This window comes from Fusarium proliferatum (assembly GCF_900067095.1).
Source record: "Fusarium proliferatum ET1 genome assembly, contig: FPRO_scaffold004, whole genome shotgun sequence".
Lineage (NCBI taxonomy): Eukaryota > Fungi > Ascomycota > Sordariomycetes > Hypocreales > Nectriaceae > Fusarium > Fusarium proliferatum.
Genome location: NW_022194793.1, coordinates 3,746,499 through 3,765,576, shown reverse-complemented (window position 1 = coordinate 3,765,576; position 19,078 = coordinate 3,746,499). Strand labels below are relative to the sequence as shown.

Genomic DNA, 19,078 nt, shown 5'->3' with positions numbered 1-19,078 from the left:
ATCTCAAGCCCCTCTCTCAAGCAGCCAGCTAAAATGGCTTCTCAGAAGTCTAACAGAAGTTTTCATCACACATTGCTTTCAACCTTGAGTCTCGACGATATTGTCTGGGATTTCCAAGTCCCGAATCTTCCATCACCATCTACTCTGAAGAATGCCAATCTCATCAAGGCGATTGCTCTTCACACAGACCTCAACGAATGCAGGCACTCCATGACCCTCAAAGTTCAGTCCAACACGCCAAATCGCGCCACAGCCGAACACGCGACCGATCGATTAATGCTCTTCTCACTCGAAGCCTTCAAACCGCTCGTTTTCGGTGTCGCAGCAAAAGAGCAGCAGCCAGCACCAGATCTTCAGCCCCGTACGCGCCAAGAGGTTTCCGACTACAGCATCAAATGTCTGCGCGCTGGAATCATTTTGAACGGCGTGCACTATAATTTTTACGGGCACAGTAATACGCAGCTCAAGTCGCGATCATGTTTTCTCATGGCGGCGACGAAAGAGGAGATCTCGAGGCAGATTGAAGGCATGGGGGATTTTACAAAGATGAAGACAGTGGGTAAGAAGGCCAAGCGGATTGGTCTTCTCTTCTCGTCTTCCAAGACGGCCATGATCATTAATCCCGACCGATGTGAGGATATTCCGGACATTGAGACGGATGATTACGTCTTCACTGATGGCTGTGGATTGATTGCGCCCAGTCTTGCACAAGAGTTGGCGCGACGAACAAGAATCATCTTTCGAGATAGCCGATACAGACCTTCGGTCTTCCAGCTTCGCTATCGAGGATACAAAGGTGTCGTCACTGTTGATCCTCGAATGAAGAATCAGAAGGCGTTGCTGAAGCTTCGAAAGTCGATGAAGAAGTTCAGTGGCGGCGATGACTACTCTTTTGCGGTAGTTGAGCACTCCAAGGTAAACATTCAAGTGACCGATTAATCCTCGCTGACCACTTCGCGTTGCAGCCTTTCTCCTACGGGTTCCTCAACGACGAGAGCATCATCCTTCTCCACGCTCTGGGCATCTCAAAGGATACCCTCCTCTCCAAGCAGCGCCATCATTTTAATCTTCTCAGCAACGCCAGATCCGACTTCCGCGATGCATTCCGCTTCTTGAGCTACGTCAATCGTACAGATCTCGCAGAACGCGTGCTCCTCGAAGGGCATGAGAGCGTAAAGTCCCAGATCAACGGGCAAATCAACGACGAACTAAAGAAGATGCTGAACAAGCAGGGCGGCCAAAAGTGTCGCGTCTTCGTACAAAAGTCCCGACTCCTCTTTGGAGTTTGTGACGCTTGGGATGTTTTGAGGGAAGGCGAGTGTGCGGTCAAAGTAACGCTTGAGGAGAATGGCTTGCCGCATGCTTTGAAGAACACCGAGATCATTGTCATCAGAAACCCGTGTCTTCATCCAGGCGACTGGCAGAAGTTCAGAGTTGTTGAACGGCCTGAGCTTTCGCATCTGGTTGACTGCATTGTCTTTTCGACGCGAGGAAGAAGACCAGCTGCTGACCTGATGTCTGGTGGCGATCTAGACGGCGACACATGTGAGTGAACATGTAGACTTGGAGTTTATTTGCTGATCATTTACAGTCTTTGTATCCTGGGACCCCGACCTGATCCCCTCAACAGTCTCAGGTCCAGCGCTATACCCCGTTGGCCGAGAACCAATCCAGTTCAAACCCATCACAGACGACGACCGTCTCGTTTATTTCGCAAAGTACCAAAATGCATCTCTTGGGAGAGTAAAGAATCTATATCTCGATTGGGCTCGAGTCGCCGGCCCTATGAGCGCTCAGTGTCAAGAACTCAATCGACTCTTTTCGCAATGTGTGGATGGGAATCGGATCAGGATCCCCGACAAGCTGTGCACTGCCACTAAGCCATTGCCTGATGCGCCGCCATTCATACTTGATGTTCTCCACGATGACGCGAAAGAATGGGTACGTCGACTGGCTGTGACTCAAGATGGCGATCTGGCGGGGTATGACTTTGACGCTATTCAGCTATTGTTTAGTCGTGAGGATGTTGCAATTGGTGAGTTTGAATGTGTCAAACTGGCATATTCATGGTGTCTCAAGAACAAGACGCCCTTTGAGAGCCTGCTCCATCTCTTCGACTTTAATATTCTCACGGTAGATCAAAAAGCATGGGTCCTCGCTCATGTACCAGGGTCTGCAACTGTGACGGGATTGGTCCAGAATGCTCTATGCTCGTCGGGCATACTTCGTCCACCAGAGCTTCAACAGTTCCATTTGGACTACCCCGGTATCAAGTGGAAGAGAACGTACGACTCGTCGATGGATCGCCTCGCAACATTCCACGAAGCTGTTGCAACGAACCTAGAGTTATTCCAGCGCACGCTCATCGTATTCCAACCAGATGAGCGTTTATCCCTTGCGGTCTATATCCCCAAGAAGATTGATCGTTCGCAAGACTGCCTCATCGACAACACTGGGCGCCTTTTCGCGTTCCCTCATTCACAAGGCCCACAAAGACAGGCCCGTCTCTCGCTACCGACCAAGATGCAGTATCAGCTCTACTGTGACGGAAACGTCTTTCAGCTCTTTGAGAAGCAGCGAGGAAACTCGTGGGTCTTTATCTCTAGACCTGGAAATAATGACCAAGACTACCGCAATGTGCAGAACGGAGGCGACAGACGCAGAAGAAGGCAAGAGGTGGTTGATCGGGGGGGACAGGCCGAAGTTATCGCGAGCATTGCGCTAGACAAGTTTAGCAAAAGGCTTCAGGCACATATCGGAAGAGTGAATCGGTCTCCCATTACGGCTGCCGTAAGTCAACTATGCTCATCAAATAGAGTGACTATCGCTAACTGAACTCAGGAAATCTACGTCATTAGTAATCGAGACGTTGCTTCGATGCGCAATCTGGATCTTTGGCTAGAACAGATCGATACCACGGAAACAATGCCCCTTTTCTCTGAGGAACCGAAAGATTACTCTCTACCCTGTTTGGGTGATGTTTTATCACCTTCTGATCCGTCATGGCTCATTGATGTCGTGAGAGGCAGCGACATGTCTGCGGTCACACGATTGGAATTAGTACAGCAGTACCAGCAAGTATTCCAACTGGCCCGAAAAGGGAGTGACAAACAATTCCTTATGCGGTGCTTTGAACATATTCTGGCCAACATTGAGGAAGCTGCTGTTGGCCTTAAAGAACTGCTAAACGCGATGCTCCAAGCTCTCAGCACTGAGCCGACACTAGCTATAACCTTTACTCCATTTCTGTCTTCATCTCGCTCGGGCAAGAACCAAAACCTGGTTCTACTATTGGAGGCGTCTCTTTTACCTATCCTTCGGGCGTTTGTCTTGTCCGCCAACACCATGGGCCAGCTTATCTTGGAGCCGTTCAATAGCATTCTTTCCGCTGTGACACCCGGAAGCTTGTCGCTCCACGATATTGTCAACCTTTTGGAACTTGCAGCATTGACGATCCGATCAACAGATCTGGCTCTGGATCTCTTTCTGGAATGTCTGCAGCCCAATGCGTCTCGCTTCATGGTAACCGACCCAAAGGTAACCAGCCATTTATTACGAAACATGATCGCCATTGCCATGGATCACATTGAGGAAGCAAAGAATGTTGCCAAGAGACAGCAGGGACTTTATGAGCTGAAGTTATCCCCCAAGGACAAGAAAGGGAATCTGATTGAGATTGACTTTCGGATCGACACAACAGGAACACCAAAGAAGGGATCTCACGTGAGGCTGACGACGGCGTCACTGCCATCAAATGTTTTGGTGGGTGACAACTATTCTATTGATGCCCTCGTGGTCATGTCGGAAACGGGCCGTGCACGCTTCGAGTGTCTTCATCCGCTTCCGTCTTACTTCGAAGAATGTTCATGGATCTTGGAAGATTGCGGTCCGTTCGTCACATCAAAATCCATGATAGACGCTGTCAAAGACCTATGTATCTACCAAGAAGATTGCTGCGGTGTCGCAAACATCATCTTTGGGCTCCCATCCCCCAACATTCCACAACCAGATGACTACTTCAGCAGGATTGAGCGATTGAATGGCAGCCAAAACCAAGCCATCAAGTTTGCATTGAACAGCTCCCTTCTGTGTCTTTGGGGTCCGCCTGGGACAGGAAAGACAGAGACGATCGTCGAGATGATCTGCGCATTGCAGACGGCTAATCCTAAAGCGCGTGTTTTGGTGACGGCGCCGACACATAATGCAGTGGATAACGTGATGCGACGGTATATCCAACGTCTTCAGAAGCAACCATTAGCAAGGAAGACTCAACCCGATCTCGTACGAGTATCGACAGAGGCATGTTACCAATCGCCCATCCAAAATGGTGAAGTCAGCTGACTTTATGTAGGTACGCAAAGTAGCAGATGATCTACGCAAGTATACATGCGACGCCATGGCAGGCCAGGAGATCCACACCGACTACAAGGCTATGAAAAAGGCCATGGAAATGGTCAAACGGAGCGACACTATCTTCACCACTTGCATTGGAGCAGGCATTGGATTGATTCGCTCAGAGTTCTTCGACATCATTATTGTTGATGAGGCTTCTCAGCAAACAGAGCCGAGCTCATTGGTCCCACTTGTGAAGGGCTGCTCACAGGCCATCCTTGTCGGAGACCATGTACAGCTACGGCCGACAGTCAACCAGACTGCACTAGCACTCGAATTTGACGTGTCACTCTTTGAAAGACTTTACACAGAAGCCAAAGACTCCAAGGATAATGGCAGCTTGAGGACGTTGATGTTGGACACGCAGTATCGTATGCATCCGAGACTCTGCGAGTTCAGCTCGGGGCAGTTCTACGAGGGAAAGTTGAACTCGGGCATCAGTAGCTCTGCCAGGCCACCTATCAAGTCTGACTTCCCGTTCCCTCCAGCGAGGGTCACGAAACAGAAGGGAGGTTCCGAGATCGGGATGGGAGACCATGAACGAGCTATCTTCATCAACTGCGACGCAAAGGAAATGCCAGGCCAAAAGTCGAAAGAGAACAGGGGACAAGTAGAGCTCTGCCTCTACATCTGCAAGCTCTTGACTCGCCAATTAGAGACTGAGACCCCTACACACTCAATCGTGGTCCTGACGCCCTATACTCGACAAGCCGAAGTCCTCAAGCGTATGCTCTCTAGTATACCATACAAGATCGAGGTCTCGAGTATCGACGGGTTTCAGGGACGTGAGGCGGACATCATCGTGTTTGTGACGGTGCGATGTAACGAACACTGTGAGATCGGGTTCTTGAAGGACATGCGACGGATGAATGTTGCTCTGACCCGGGCAAGATCAGCGCTGGTTGTTGTTGGGAACCGTGTGACGTTAACCGAAGGCACGGCAGATGAGGAGAGCGCGGTTTTGTGGAAGAAGATGCTTGGAAGTCTGACGGAGGTGAAGCTGGACATTCCCGTCAAAGACACAGTAAAAAAAGGCTGATCTTGCTAACATTATTTTATCCGTTCACTTCACAGGCATAAATCTCTCACCGTCTCAGCTAGCGCCTAGCGGTGGACGGAAAAGGTAGCTTCCGCGGAACCGTCGGACAAGTCCCCAAAAGTGCCTCCTACAAAATAATGCTAAACGCGGATACGGGTATCTCATAAACACCGATAGGCCAAACGCTGGGGATGTACATATGCCGAGATCCGAAAGGCGCCACGTCCATAGGGCAGAAGGGGTCATGCAGTCATCATTTCACATGAAACGCTGTATCCGGAATACTATTCGTCGATCATACCGCGGCATTAGAGCAAATCAGCCGAGTGAGGCCACCTTCCTGAAATGCCGTCTTACGTGAGGTCTAGATTTAATGCCTCTTTGCGGCACATGATTGAAGATCTTTGTAGAATAGACCTAGGCTGGAAGAGGACGCGGTTTTACGGAGGAGAGGCCCCTTGCGTGAGGGCGACCATACGCTATACGGAATAATCTGCGGCCCGCGCCGCATATAAGTTCCGAGTGAGACATGCGGGCCAATCGGCAGTCGTGGTGAAAAGGGGTCCACGGACATCATTGCGTGAGCTAAGCCACTTCTACGGAGTTAAGAGTCAAAGACGAGGACTTGAGAGGCGTTGCTCCAATTAGGCAAGATTTTCAGGACTGGCGAGATGGAAATGGAATCACTCAAGTGCTTATGGTCACGATGGAATCAGTTCTGAAACAGAGGCTGCGTAATAACGATCGAATAAGACAGCAGTTGTACAATTTTGGTGTCTGTGATACTCACGCGCAGGATCGTGCATTGCTCTGCCACGCCTGAGTAACAAGTCAGACTGCCTGGATCAATCTAGAATAGTAATTACTTCACCGTCAGCAAATGGAGACATACACTGGAAGCTAGGTAGCCCTGGGAAAGTGGACCGTCAATCGTAGGAATCTCACCCGCTGCATTAGCTCTCGCACTCTCACCTCGGACTTAACCCTGACTTACAGCTCCAACTCTCACAAGTACTTTCGTTGAAGTTCAAGTAATACAATTAAAATCACAAATATTCCAAAACGAGACAATGGTTCTCCTCCGTGTTGATCAATTATGGAGCTCAGCATCTCGGTCCCGAACTCTCAGGTGGAATCCGAGCTTGCGGCACATGCACCTTTATTTCCCACTCGGACCATCGGGCGGCGTGCCACACACGTGCAATTCTGAGCGTCTATGTTATACGAGGTGCATCCTTGTAAACCCAACGATCCGCCCTTAGGCAAGTATCGTAACAACGGCTTATTCGCCTCTGTGACTTGTTCACTAACTACTATGACATGAAATAGTGAGCAGAAGTGGTGCTAGTATGTTTTGGTTAGCTAGTGAAGCTTGTATCCTGGTATATGTAGCCGCTCATTTCCTAGATGAGAAATACCTCAAGGTGAGGCGATAGCCAATGAGCAGAACGTCGTCCCGAGATGATGATGATGATGATGGACTAATTTCTTATGGCCGAGGACTTTTGAGAGGATTCAGTTGCATGAAGCGAAGTGCAGCACAGACTGTCTCAGAGAATCGTCAGAGGAATACTATCTTAGAAATCACTGTTGAGCGAGTCTATGAGATTTGCCATTTGCAGGGCTGCTAAGGACTATAAGAACTCGAGGGCTTTCGCAGTCTTTGCATCTCATCATCCTCACTCATCCACTCAACTATCCAACCTCAACAGATTCTGCAGCAATCATGAAGGCCACTCTCTTCGTCTCTCTCCTCCTCTCTCTCGGCGTCACAGCCACTCCTGCCACCGACACCGTCACCATTGAGGACGGCGGCCACACCTACACTGGTATCGACAAGGTAAGCAACCTCCCCTCTTCACAATCAACTCAAAGTTGTACTGACACTGCATGTCGCAGCCCCTCCTCGCCCTCCGTGGTCTTGAGGCTCGTTGCAGCTGCTTCCCCTGCTACTCTCCCCACGCGGACTGCCAGCCTGGAAAGTGCCAGTGTGCTGGTGACTATGGCTGCTGGTCTTGCGGCGGTGGTCGTATGCAGTGCCAGCCCGGCCCTGGATCTGGACAGTGCTGGACTTAGGTTTTGGTGACTGCTTTGATGGGGACTCTGTGCATGCAAATGGATGGGGGTTCCTTTCTGAAATCACTCTATGTTCTTGGCAGCAGACTCTGAGATTGAGATTTATGAATAACTAGTCACTCGTTGAAGCAAAGCTTCCTACATGCTACATTCTCCTAACTCACTAGAGACTGACGCATACAATGGCAAACAGTGATTGCATCTGCACCCTCATGCCAAGGGCTCCAAAGCTCCTTTTCCACTGACCTTAGCGTCACCAATCTGCCTCACAATCGCCTCTGTAGATGCCCGTGTCCTACTGTCAATCCAATTACCATGTACCTGAGCCTTAAGATGCATCGGAAGCTGTATAAACGCAACCGGCTTCTCAAACTCCCTCGTATCAAGAACTACAAGTTCACTCCTATTAGCGACACGTCGCTCAAGCATAGCGATAACCCATCCATCTCCCTCGGGTGCATTAGGCGTACGAGGAATAAAGATTGGTTCCTGGACGAGAGAATCCTTGCCTGCAAAGAACCACTTTGTTTCGCCAGTGCTGTGATTATGCATTGCTAGCCCATTAAGTCCGTGGAAGATGTTTGTTCCGCCTTGGGAGGTCTCGGGTATAAAGACGTTCAAGAAGAGGTATTCATTTCGCTTCGTCATGAATCGCTCGTCAATTCGTGGAAACTCGGATGGCACGTCGAGGATGATCTCTGGATCTGCCATCTGCGTCCCACTTGGGGCATTGAGGTCGATCTCCCAGCGAACAAAGTCAGCTTTGGCGTCTGGAGCTGGCATTCTCCCGTCCACGGGCGGAAAGAACGGAAAAGCATTGTCGTGAACCCGAGATGTCTCAAGATACAGTTTTCCGTTGTCTTCCTCCCAAGCGCTGCCTGCGTGGATATTCATACAGTTCTTCCAATGGTAGACTCGGTACTCTCCTTGCTTCCAAGAAGCTGGAATCTTGGAGGTTTTCCGACGGGGAACCACGATGAAAGTAGCTGGAAGGCTGTAGTCCCAAGCCCAATGCTGTTTGCCCGCTTTCATCCTCTCCACACTGGCCTCGAAGGGCCAAAGGATAAGGACGATGAAATTGGGTGTGATGACGCAGTCGTGGATTGGAGCGCACCAGGGAGACTCGATCCATTGCTCATCATGCTTAATCCCGTTCTTGTCCAATGAATAAATGACTATATCTCTAGTCGCCAGGCCCTTAGCCTCGTACCCATAGACAACGAGCTCATCGGAGAACGGGTCAATTTTTGGATGCGCTGTGAATGCCTTTGCCTTGACCTGGCCTCCAAACGGATCATAGCAGAGAGTCTCAAGAGTATCAGGATGCATCTCATAAGGAAGCGCAGATTCCTTAAGCGCCAAGAGACGATCTGCCCAGTAGACCATGTTTGTGTTGGCAGTGGAGTCGACGGCTGCTCTGACGCAGGGATGATGGGTGAATGGATTCCTATACAGCCCAAATAAAGCCTTACCGGCTTTTCTCTCAAGCTTGTAGCGTTCTGTTTCAACGTATTTGATCTTCATGTCCACTCGACCGTTGTGGATCCTAAAGGCAGAGACGTGACCGTCGCCGTCGAGAGGAACATTGTCAGGGTGGGGAGGGACGAAGGGATCGCACATGACTCGGTAGAAAGTTCCGTCGATAGCGGGTGGAATTTCGCCGAGGACCACGAGATCACCTATTTCTCCTTCAATTCGACAGGGAGAGTTTGAACCAGCCAGATCGAAGGCTAGGGGCCATTTGGACTTGAGGCCATGATGTTCTTCAGGTGCAGACATGATGACAATTTTCCTTGGAGGAGAGAGCTTTGGTGACTCAATCGAGGGTCAAGTAGTAGTGCTACTCTTCATTTTCATCCCATATAAACACGACCGATGACCGTTTATATCTTTATAAGTCGATCATGATACCATAGAGCCCCACTAACTTGGCGTCGCGATGTCTTCCACCTCCGCACTCTAGACAACCGTGACTAAACTGAATTTGGTGCAAGTCATTCTGCTGAGCATGTGGGGAGAGCGGGAAATGTCCACCGCCACAAAAAGATAATGGCCAATGGCGATAGAGTCAATGTCATTTCCCCGCGTTTTTCTCCAAACAAGGTTCTAAGTAAGCACGCAATGGGATATGATCTGTATGTGGGATTGTCATATCGGCAGTTCCACTGCCATTTGTCCGGATTCATCTTCAGTCAGATCTTGATAGCCCGGAGGGTACGTTGACTTCATACACTCATAACATGCAGACTGTCCTGCGCACCATGGACACGGCGATAGCTACATCTCAACAGCAGCTGTCAGCTCCGCTACCCCGACATGCAAGTATGCACTATAGCTTAGGTCCCTTAATAACTGCTCCGGTTGCTGCGACATGTTGTCGACTGACAGGAATCTCAGACCCGTCCTCTGTTTGCTCATTCTGTCAACGGACATTCACTCGCAGGTATATCTCCCCCCTCCACTGTCCGCCGCCATGCTCACTCATGCTTCTCAGAGATGCTCTTAAGCGCCACTGGGGGATTTGCAAAGTGCGCCTTCAAAACGGGTCAGAGATACCACTTCTACCTGCTCGTAGACCCAGATTGAAGAAACCAAGGGCCTGCAATCGCTGCGTCCGTCTGAAGCGCGCTTGCGATCGCAGTGCGCCTTGCAGTATGTGCAGTACACGGAACCACGAGTGCTCTTATGAGCGGGCGTTCAGTTCCACGATATCAGCGGTTTCAGAAGATTTGTCACGACCAGAGACAAATATTGTATACCGACAAGAGCTATCTAATGGTGCTGTTCAAGAAACTGGCGCAATTCCTGTTGGTTTAAATGACTTCATTGACTACTCACTAGAGTGGCTACGGTGTGAGTCCCTACCGTTACAAGTTCTCGACTTTGCTGTTTGGAATAATATCCCCGGAGGCTACCTACATCTTGAAAACCATGTTGATCAGGCCACTTCACGAAAAAGGTTGGTCCTACCATTTCTGAAACGATTCACCGAGTCATCTGGCATCGCCGATGGTTTCGACTGCGGCACCGTGGCTCAAAGACGCCAATTGAACGAAACCGTCGGTGACTCTCCCTGTCAAACTTTGGCCGCCAAAACACGCGAGATTGTGTCCATGATGAAGAGATCAATGACTCGAACGCGATTATGCTCCGATGCAGGCATCGAGTGGTCTCCTGTCGTGGAAAAAGCTTGTCTCGGCTTCTTTTCGCCCAGCAATCTCCACAGGTTCTTACGTCTCTTCTGGTCCGGCTGGTATCCCAACAGTCCGATAATTCACAAGCCAACCTTCAATACCGAAGCTGAGCCGCCAGGACTGATTGCATCTATGACGGTTCTAGGCGCGTGTTTATCTCCAGACTCGGATGACTGCGTCCGTGCAATGGCGTGGCTTACTCCCGTGGAAGAAGCAGTTTTTGCCGACGATATCCTGTACGATGATTCTATCATTGCATCTTCACAGCTTGTGGGGGATGAGTCGGTAGTATGGGATAAGCTGAAGGCGCTGCATGCTGCGTATTTTATATGTATCGCGCAAAACTGGGAGGGGTCGAAAGAGGGGAGACAGCGTGTTCGAAAGGATCGCTACAGTCGCATTGTCTCAGTATGGCTCGTCGCATGGGTATCAAAAAATTTCACTAATCGTGTGATAGATCGCAAGATCTTTTGGTCTCTATAACTTGAGCATGGAGAACCTGGATACTACGTTTCCTACTCAACAGAAATGGGCCAGGTTCATACTCCTTGAAAGCATGATTCGGTGTGTCCAGATTTGGCTCTTATCAGCCCTCTTCTAACTATCTAGGACGGTGACTTATATCTATCTTCTTGACTCCGCATTCGTTCTCTACTATAGGCTGCCGCCGAGGGTCATATCACTCGAGCTTAATGCCGGGCTAGTCTGTCCTGAGGCTTGTTTTCAGGCAGAATCAGCCGCAGAATGCTTCCTACAACTGCACATGGCTACTAAAGGAAGACCGAACCAATCGCGACTGAGAGTATCTTCTGCTGTAAGGCTTTTATGCTCACCTCACAACGTGGACCTAAACATGTTTCATGACCTCAGTTCCTTCAACATGTTCACAATTATCTCCGGTAGGTTCAACGTCCTCCTTCTTTCGTTTCTGACATTGGTGCAGCCCTCTGTTGCCTGGTGTTCCAGTACCAGACCACTCTGATCGACGCGTCACAGATAACTCCAGCAGCCACTGGCCTGAACCGATGGATATGGCTATGGCAAAGAGGTGGGCATATTGCGGTCGATTCCGACGGCTACTCGATTGAGGATATGTGGAAACGTGTCGGGTTTATGCAACATGCCGATGAATATTATCATCTTGCTTGCGCAATTCTTGAGCAATGGAAGCTTACCGAGAAACAAATTGGCGACACCTTAGCCGCCTGGGCGGCGCCACTTGGGTCAGTACAGGGTAACCTAAAGTATGATGATGGGGAGATGATCCAAGTTAAGGCTCTCATTCATAATATGGAAAATATGACGTATTGATTGGGTTGTCGTGATTGCAGTTCTATTATAACATTTGTTATAGAAAGATTGTTGTCCTTGAAAAGCCCACAATGGAAGTCCTTCACTCCCGTAACACGCTCAATTCATCGTGGCAACACGATGGCAGTGCGTCAGGGAAGACAGTGAACCTGTTTCTCGTGCGTCTTACACGACAGATTCTGGGACCCTTTTCATTAAAAGAATCAATCAGTTCTTTTCCTCTCTAATTCTCATATGTTTATACTGCATATACTCGATAATAGTCAAACACGACTTGGAAATATCTCGCTAGGCCTGCTGAATTAAGAGAGCGAGCTGGAACGAGATGTCTAACTATTTACGGAAGCGTAAGCGAGGTGCTAACCCACTGCCCCAGTCCAAAAAGTCCTTTGATCTATTTTTATCTCTTTTCTGACTCGTCAACCACTCTTTTTTAGCTGCCTCCATGACTCGCAGTCACGCACCAAGCCAATATCAATTTCCTTAGAGTTGCATTGATACAACATCAGCAACAGGAGAAGCCAAAGCGCCAAGTGCTTACCCGATCATTAACCGCCAACCCGCATAATTTGGTAAGAACTAATGAAAACAGTCGAAATTACTCGGCAGGGGTCGTTTCAGACGAGGGTACTAATTCACGTCTGACTGCATGTTCCCAGAGTCAGCACCGCTTAACGTTTTCCGAAGCCCAACAAAGTGCCATTAACGTCCAATACTGTAAGTTCTGTGCTCTTCTATATATCGACTGCCTATGATTCTCTTGCTGCGATCATCGAAATGGCTTCTATGAGCAATTCGCCTCGTTGGCGTTGGTTCGCTAATGCGCCGGGGGGCAGAAAAATCCTTCCATCACCAATTTAATGTCGAGAGAGCGACCACGAGTTTTGCTCCGCGCTTCTCATCCGCGACATCGCAAGGGACTTCCCAAGGCTCGCACTGGATGCATGACATGCAGGTGAGATCAACGAGATCCATTCTGATAACACACCGCGTGCTGATTTGGATCTATCCATGCAGAATCCGTAAGATCAAATGTGATGAGGCGAGGCCGGGCTGTCAGCGATGCATTGGAACTGGTCGTAAATGCGATGGTTATGGCGATACAGACACCGTGGCCCAGCAGACACTGATCATTCGAGAGCGTCCGCCTATTACACGTGCCCTCAATAACAACCTTGGGGAAGAGCTGGGCTTTCACGCTTTTGACTACTACAGAGGGCATGTTTCTCATCATGTGGGGGACACGGTAGACAGCGACTTCTGGGGTAATCTGGTGTTACGACTTGCACCCACAGATCCTGCGATACGGCATGCCATCTCAGCGATCAGTCTGATGTACGCTGAAAAGACGAAGGATACAAGAGACCCTTGTCCAAACTACAGGCCCGCCATCGTCGAATACAACAAAGCCATCTCCGCCGTTCGGTCATGGCCGTTAGCGACAGAATCAAGAGTGAAGCCTCTACTCGTATGCTTACTATTCGTCTGTATTGAGTTCATGCTAGGCCATGAGCACCAAAACGCCGCCAAGATGCACATCCTCCAAGGACGGAGGCTCCTCGCAAACATTAAGGACCGCAAAACACCGGAAACAGACATCATTCGACAATACTTGGCCCCGATATACTTACGGCTCGCATATGTCGGCAATGATAGGGTTAACTTCCCAAGGCACCTTTTACAAATGACGACGGCGCCGCTCAAGTTCGCTTCTCTGGCTGACGCACGGTGTGTCTTGTATTACCTCGTCGATATCGGATTCACTCTTATCTATGATGTCAAGTCGTATCGCTCAAACGGTGTCAGTGAAACTCCGGATACTGAGGGAGAAGCATTGCAGTCAAGATACAAAAACATCGCCCATGAGCTGGCCAACTGGCGTCACGCATTTGAAGCGTACCTTGCGTTCAGTGACCTCGATAGACCAGATACAAGAACCGCAAAGCTTCTCACACAGAGGCACTGTCTCATGCTAGTATTCCTAGACTCAATGGTCTCGGGGTCAGACTATGTCTGCGATAGGAACAGCTTATCCGAGTTTTCCATTGCTGCTGACTGTGCAACTTTCACGGTCAAGTACGACAATGAGATCATGCAAGGCCCATCATTCACTTTTGAAAGCGAGGTTGTTGGTCCTGTTTATTGGATAGCTGCCAAGTGTCGACAACCCGCTATTCGGAGGAGAGCACTCGAGCTCCTCTACGAGCGAGAAAAAGCGGACCGTGTGGAGAGTCTCACGATCGTAAAGCATACCATTGCCATGGCGAAAAGAGTCATCGAGATCGAGGAGGAGGGACTTGAGATACCAAAAGGCACTAGACCTATCCAAGATTACCCTAACAAGTATGAAGTTCTCTTGAGAGAAGAGTCTAGCGAATGGGCTGAGGGTTTTCTTACAGATCAAAAAGAACAGTGGCCTGTGCTGTGGGATCTCGGGAGCCATTGCTCAGACATTCCAACGAAACTGACTGGGATTGCTGCTGCGAGGGAGCAGAAGGAACTTTCTGAGGGACTGGCTAAAGGCTGGCCTAGAGAGCGGCTCGTCTGGCCATATGGAATTACTAGAGAGCGGAGAGTGTTGAGTGTTGTCGTCAAAAAACACACTGCCAATGATCTCTGGCTGGAATATGTGAGGGAGCCTTTGACGGCTAGTGGGGACTATCGAGTAATGAAAGAGCATATACAGTTTATATAAAGATGAAATAATCATTGGAATCAGCGCTCTACATAATTACACGCGGCACTGAATTGTTTCTAGCCAATTTGTCAAAACAAGGCAGTTCAGGCCCTTTTCCCCAATGGAAGTGGCGAACATCACTACCAAAGCCGATTCTAATATTATAGTTCGAGATATCTGGGCCTTTTCTAAGTTTCCAAGGAGAAGGGGAGGGGAAGAATGAGATAGGGTTGATACGATGTATATTATTGCCGATGTCAAAGGGTATCAGAGCATTGATAGATAGCATACTACTATAAGCGTGATGTAAGCAAGCAGTCTATTGTAGAATTTATATTTTGCCTAGCTAGTGGCAAGAAAATTGCAATCTTTAGCAGCCATCATTATCCTGTTTCTCCTGTTTTTTCATCCTCCAATTATGGCCTTTCCACATAACTACCCAAAGAAGAATGCTAAAGATTACCCACACTCCTGAGACAAAAACGGAAGTCCACCCCAAGCCCCATTCGTTTATCATGGGATCAGCAACTGCCACAGCCCCTGCTCCGACCAAGCACCTGGCGAGGTTATTCGCTGCCACGGCTGTCGCTGCAGAATGTGTGTTGAGATCGACGATGAGGGTGTTCAAGTTGTTCATTGCACCAGAAATAGACAACGCAAGGAAAAACAAGGGAATCTCTATTCCTGTAAGCGCCAGTTTCTGATCCATAACCCAACCATAAATGATAATCATCGCGCAGGCCATGTATACAAATGGCAGGGATATCTCGATCCTCATTCTCTCAATAGGGAGGAGTTTGAGGTCTTGCTGTCGGTTTTTGACAATTTCTATACCTTGTCTCTTGGCATATCGTCGGAAGTTCCAGTCCATTACGAAACCAGCTGTGTATCGATAGCATATGCTTCCAACTCCCATGGGTAGATAGCACAGTCCGATCACGACAGAGGAGTAATTGAACCGTGAAGTCAATTGAGCCGAGAGCGTTGACAGCACCATGTAGTAGCCGCCATACATAAGAGCACTGAAGCCGAGAATCAGGCCGGTTTCTTTGTCGAAGAGGATTTTTAGGGAAGCGAATGGATTCGGTCGTTTACGACTAGGTTGTTCGTCCACGGTTTCGACATGTTCCTGCTTTCGCTGCTTGAGATATCCAATAAGCGACATGTTCCACCACGGTGGACTAATACCTCCATTGCCAACAACGTTTCGACAAGTCTCCGGGAGAAAGATGAAGATGACGAGAAATAGGGCAGCGGAAAAGATCGTGAGGAACCAAAAGATAGACCTCCAGCCAAGATAGTGATCGAGAAGGCCACCTATCACAGGTCCAAGGGCAGGGCCAAGGGTGACTCCCATAGCGGCGTAGCCAAGATATTTCCCGCGCTCGGCTCGGGTCACCATATCGGCGGATGTCGCACTACCGAGGGCTATAGTTGCACTGCTTCCACAACTCTGAAGGCACCGCAGAATAATTAGGGCGGTGTAATTATTCTGCAAGGCGAGACCGATGTTGGCCGCGAGATAGATAGCACAGCAAATCATGTATGCTGGTCTACGCCCATAAGTGTCTGAAAAGTTTCCGATGAACGAGGGTGTAATTCCTTGAAAGATCTGTCATAAGACGTAAAGAGCGGAGGACTTTGTAAAAGATTTCTTACCAGATATGTTGTAACTGTTAGGTTTACAAGAGAGATAGATACATCCATATCCTTGGCAATGGAAGGAATTGCTGGGAGAAACACTGTACTGGATAAGGGGGATATCATTGCTAAAAATGATACCAAGATAATGATGCCGACCTTTTCCCAGTCGGAGAAAACTGTATATGGAGGCTCCGGACTGTCGATCGAGGGCCCAATTTCCAAGAGATGGTTTGGCTGTGAGAGGTCTGTATCTCCTGAGCTGGGCTCGTGGTCATGTGGTGAACTGTCTGACTTTACCGGTCTACTCAATGTTGATGCATCTGGTCTTGTCGGCTTGGGCCCTTCTTGGTTCGCCATCTTTGTAACGTATTGATTAAGTTCTGTTTAAATGACTTAGAAAGCAGAGTAAAATAATTGGGCAAGTAGAAGGTATTTATACATTGACGTTGACTGTATACAAATTCCTAGGTAGCAAAGTTTACAACTACTCAGAGGGCCTGTTTACTACTGTGTTAACGAGATGGTCTGCCGATTCGGTGCCGAGGGTGACTGTTGCTCAACTAATCGCCAGGCGGGTGTTAGTACCAGAGGGTCGGCGCTGCAATTGGCTAGAAGAAGCGGGAGCCTCCATACTACCTCGTCGGGTTTTAAGGGATATATCCGGCGTCAATACAGGCTGCCTCAAAAGTAACTCCGGCCTATTAATAAGCTATGAAAATGTCTTTCACCTAACCCAATGGCTGTAAGTAACAGCATCTATAGGCCATATTCGATTTCTATAACGATTAATTAAAATGCAATTGCATACACTATGCAGTCATATATACTCTGTAGTTGTATATACAACGTGCCAGTACAAAGTTCAGCCACTTGCGCCTGCAACCTCTGCATTGAATAGCTGCTGGATAGAATTCCGAATGAAGTCGAGCAGCTTCATGAGCAATTCATACATCTGCATCGCGCTTCCATGTTCAACTCCGCACATTTCCTGGGAAAGTAACGAGAGAATTGCTCCAAATCCATCAACCTGGCAAAAGTTGCGAATGATTTGGAAGAATCTGTTCATGACAGTATCCTTTATCGGCGTTGACGTACAGAGAGGATGATGGAATAGAACAAACCACATATTAAGCCACTTCTCCTCATCCGTTGAGCCGCTCTTTAGACGTTTTTCAAGTTTTTCCCATGCTTGGCTTGATACGCCACGCTCATTCACCAAGGTCGCCGGCGCACATTCAGTAGAAAATCGATGAATGTTCCTGGATGATTCGTCTAGGGAGACCATACCGCATTCTTCGCATACGAAGCCTTCCGTCTTATTGGCATCGAAAGTCAAATGACTTCTCTTTAAGTGTTGTTTGACGCGCCCGTAAGTATCAAGTTTCAAGTTGATACATCCGAAATGGCGGATAGGATCCCTTATGTAGTAAGGGCAGGCCAAAAACGATTTCGACCATGGTGATGACCTTGCATTGGGTCCGTGGCTGCCTGGCTGGTCATTGGGGTTCCAACCAGGATTAATAAGAACATCTCCACCGTGGCCAACATCAAGAAGCGATGTCAATGACTGAGCTGCGGATGCGTGCGGGGCGAGCACGGTGGGGAGCAAGTGTGATTCTGACAAAGAAGCGGTTGGGGTTTGAGGGGCCTGGAAGTCATTCTCACGCGACGCGCCGGTATACGGAATCTCTCCAGGCAGCATCAATTGCTGTGGTTTAACCGTCGCCTGTCCATGCCGTAGAAGCTCCAATCGCCAGTCTTCAGAGCTCAAGGCCAAATGAGAATCATGAGGGGTCATGCATCTGTGCTGACTGGCCTCAGGGATGGGGCTTTCTGGAGTCACTAACATGCGCGCGTTAGCAAGTGAAAAGCTCTGGAGTACAGCAAAAGTAATGAAATGACTGACAAAAAACAGCATTTTCTTTTGATTCTGACGACATCGAGAAGTTGAGATTACTCATCTCCATTATTTAAACGCTTAATAAATTGATTATTAAGCTTTTTCGTGCTTTGATAAGAGTCGCGTTGGTGTCAAAAGTGAAATGTGTTGGAAAATCAAGAACAAAATGAACAAGTTACGTCGGTCAGTGGCCTGCGCCTTGTTTATTATATTCGCCAACGTTGCACATTTGTGTGAAGTCCTTTTTCTCTTTTCTAAGTAATTAATTGTGTGATTTTTGAAATAGGGCCTTAACTTTCTGAATATTTCTTGTGCTTTGTATTGCCATTGGTGCTATATGGTGTGTTCCAGTCAGATGACATGACATGACACATGAGGCTCAATATGCAGGTGTCACAGGAAGCACCAAAATCCAGACCGATTTATCCATTGATGTTTTTTTAAAATTTAATAACATTGCTTTACCTTTTTATAATTATGATAAAATAGTTTGGTTATAGATAGTAGATCTAGTAAATTCACTGATCTTGTACATGCTAAATGGGTTTCACATCGTTTCAAATCTGGTGCCAGCTATGGGTCATAGACTGTGCAAGGAACCCTGCTCTCCGTAATGAGCTGCGCCTAGATATTCTTAGCCCCAGCCCCATAGCCGCCCATTCTCTCAAATAATGTCTGAAGAGGAGTTACGGGAAGTCATCGAGGACCACCGCATCACTACGAGAAACGCCATTGAGGCTGGGTTCGACGGTGTCAAGGCGGTGGTGGATATTTACTTGATCAGTTTCCCCAGGATCTTACCAATAAGAGGACAAACCATTGAGGCGGCAGCATTGGAAGCCGCA

At 48.5% G+C, this 19,078-nt stretch overlaps 7 protein-coding genes across 7 annotated transcripts; 4 read left to right on the top strand and 3 right to left on the bottom strand.

The window, feature by feature from the left end:
• Positions 1 to 33: 33 nt before the first annotated feature.
• Positions 34 to 5,431, top strand: FPRO_05420 (uncharacterized protein; the record flags this gene model as incomplete). The annotated part of the gene is made up of 5 exons (XM_031231035.1): positions 34 to 915; positions 966 to 1,545; positions 1,592 to 2,790; positions 2,842 to 4,281; positions 4,352 to 5,431. The coding sequence occupies 5 exons, from the start codon at positions 34 to 36 to the stop codon at positions 5,429 to 5,431; spliced, it is 5,181 nt and encodes a 1,726-aa protein (XP_031081113.1).
• A 1,726-nt stretch (positions 5,432 to 7,157) lies between these two features.
• FPRO_05419 (uncharacterized protein) lies at positions 7,158 to 7,507 on the top strand (the record flags this gene model as incomplete). The annotated part of the gene is made up of 2 exons (XM_031231034.1): positions 7,158 to 7,271; positions 7,331 to 7,507. 2 exons carry the CDS (start codon positions 7,158 to 7,160, stop codon positions 7,505 to 7,507), a joined length of 291 nt encoding a protein of 96 aa, XP_031081112.1.
• Positions 7,508 to 7,717: 210 nt separating this feature from the next.
• On the bottom strand, positions 7,718 to 9,286 carry FPRO_05418 (uncharacterized protein; the record flags this gene model as incomplete). Its single annotated transcript, XM_031231033.1, has 1 exon — positions 7,718 to 9,286. One exon carries the CDS (start codon positions 9,284 to 9,286, stop codon positions 7,718 to 7,720), a length of 1,569 nt encoding a protein of 522 aa, XP_031081111.1.
• Positions 9,287 to 9,990: 704 nt separating this feature from the next.
• FPRO_05417 (uncharacterized protein) lies at positions 9,991 to 12,012 on the top strand (the record flags this gene model as incomplete). The annotated part of the gene is made up of 4 exons (XM_031231032.1): positions 9,991 to 11,109; positions 11,159 to 11,265; positions 11,311 to 11,600; positions 11,645 to 12,012. 4 exons carry the CDS (start codon positions 9,991 to 9,993, stop codon positions 12,010 to 12,012), a joined length of 1,884 nt encoding a protein of 627 aa, XP_031081110.1.
• Positions 12,013 to 12,872: 860 nt separating this feature from the next.
• FPRO_05416 (uncharacterized protein) lies at positions 12,873 to 14,707 on the top strand (the record flags this gene model as incomplete). Its single annotated transcript, XM_031231031.1, has 2 exons — positions 12,873 to 12,967; positions 13,030 to 14,707. 2 exons carry the CDS (start codon positions 12,873 to 12,875, stop codon positions 14,705 to 14,707), a joined length of 1,773 nt encoding a protein of 590 aa, XP_031081109.1.
• Positions 14,708 to 15,059: 352 nt separating this feature from the next.
• On the bottom strand, positions 15,060 to 16,690 carry FPRO_05415 (putative dityrosine transporter; the record flags this gene model as incomplete). Its single annotated transcript, XM_031231030.1, has 2 exons — positions 15,060 to 16,301; positions 16,349 to 16,690. 2 exons carry the CDS (start codon positions 16,688 to 16,690, stop codon positions 15,060 to 15,062), a joined length of 1,584 nt encoding a protein of 527 aa, XP_031081108.1.
• Positions 16,691 to 17,195: 505 nt separating this feature from the next.
• On the bottom strand, positions 17,196 to 18,251 carry FPRO_05414 (uncharacterized protein; the record flags this gene model as incomplete). The annotated part of the gene is made up of 1 exon (XM_031231029.1): positions 17,196 to 18,251. One exon carries the CDS (start codon positions 18,249 to 18,251, stop codon positions 17,196 to 17,198), a length of 1,056 nt encoding a protein of 351 aa, XP_031081107.1.
• Between the last annotated feature and the right edge of the window lie 827 nt (positions 18,252 to 19,078).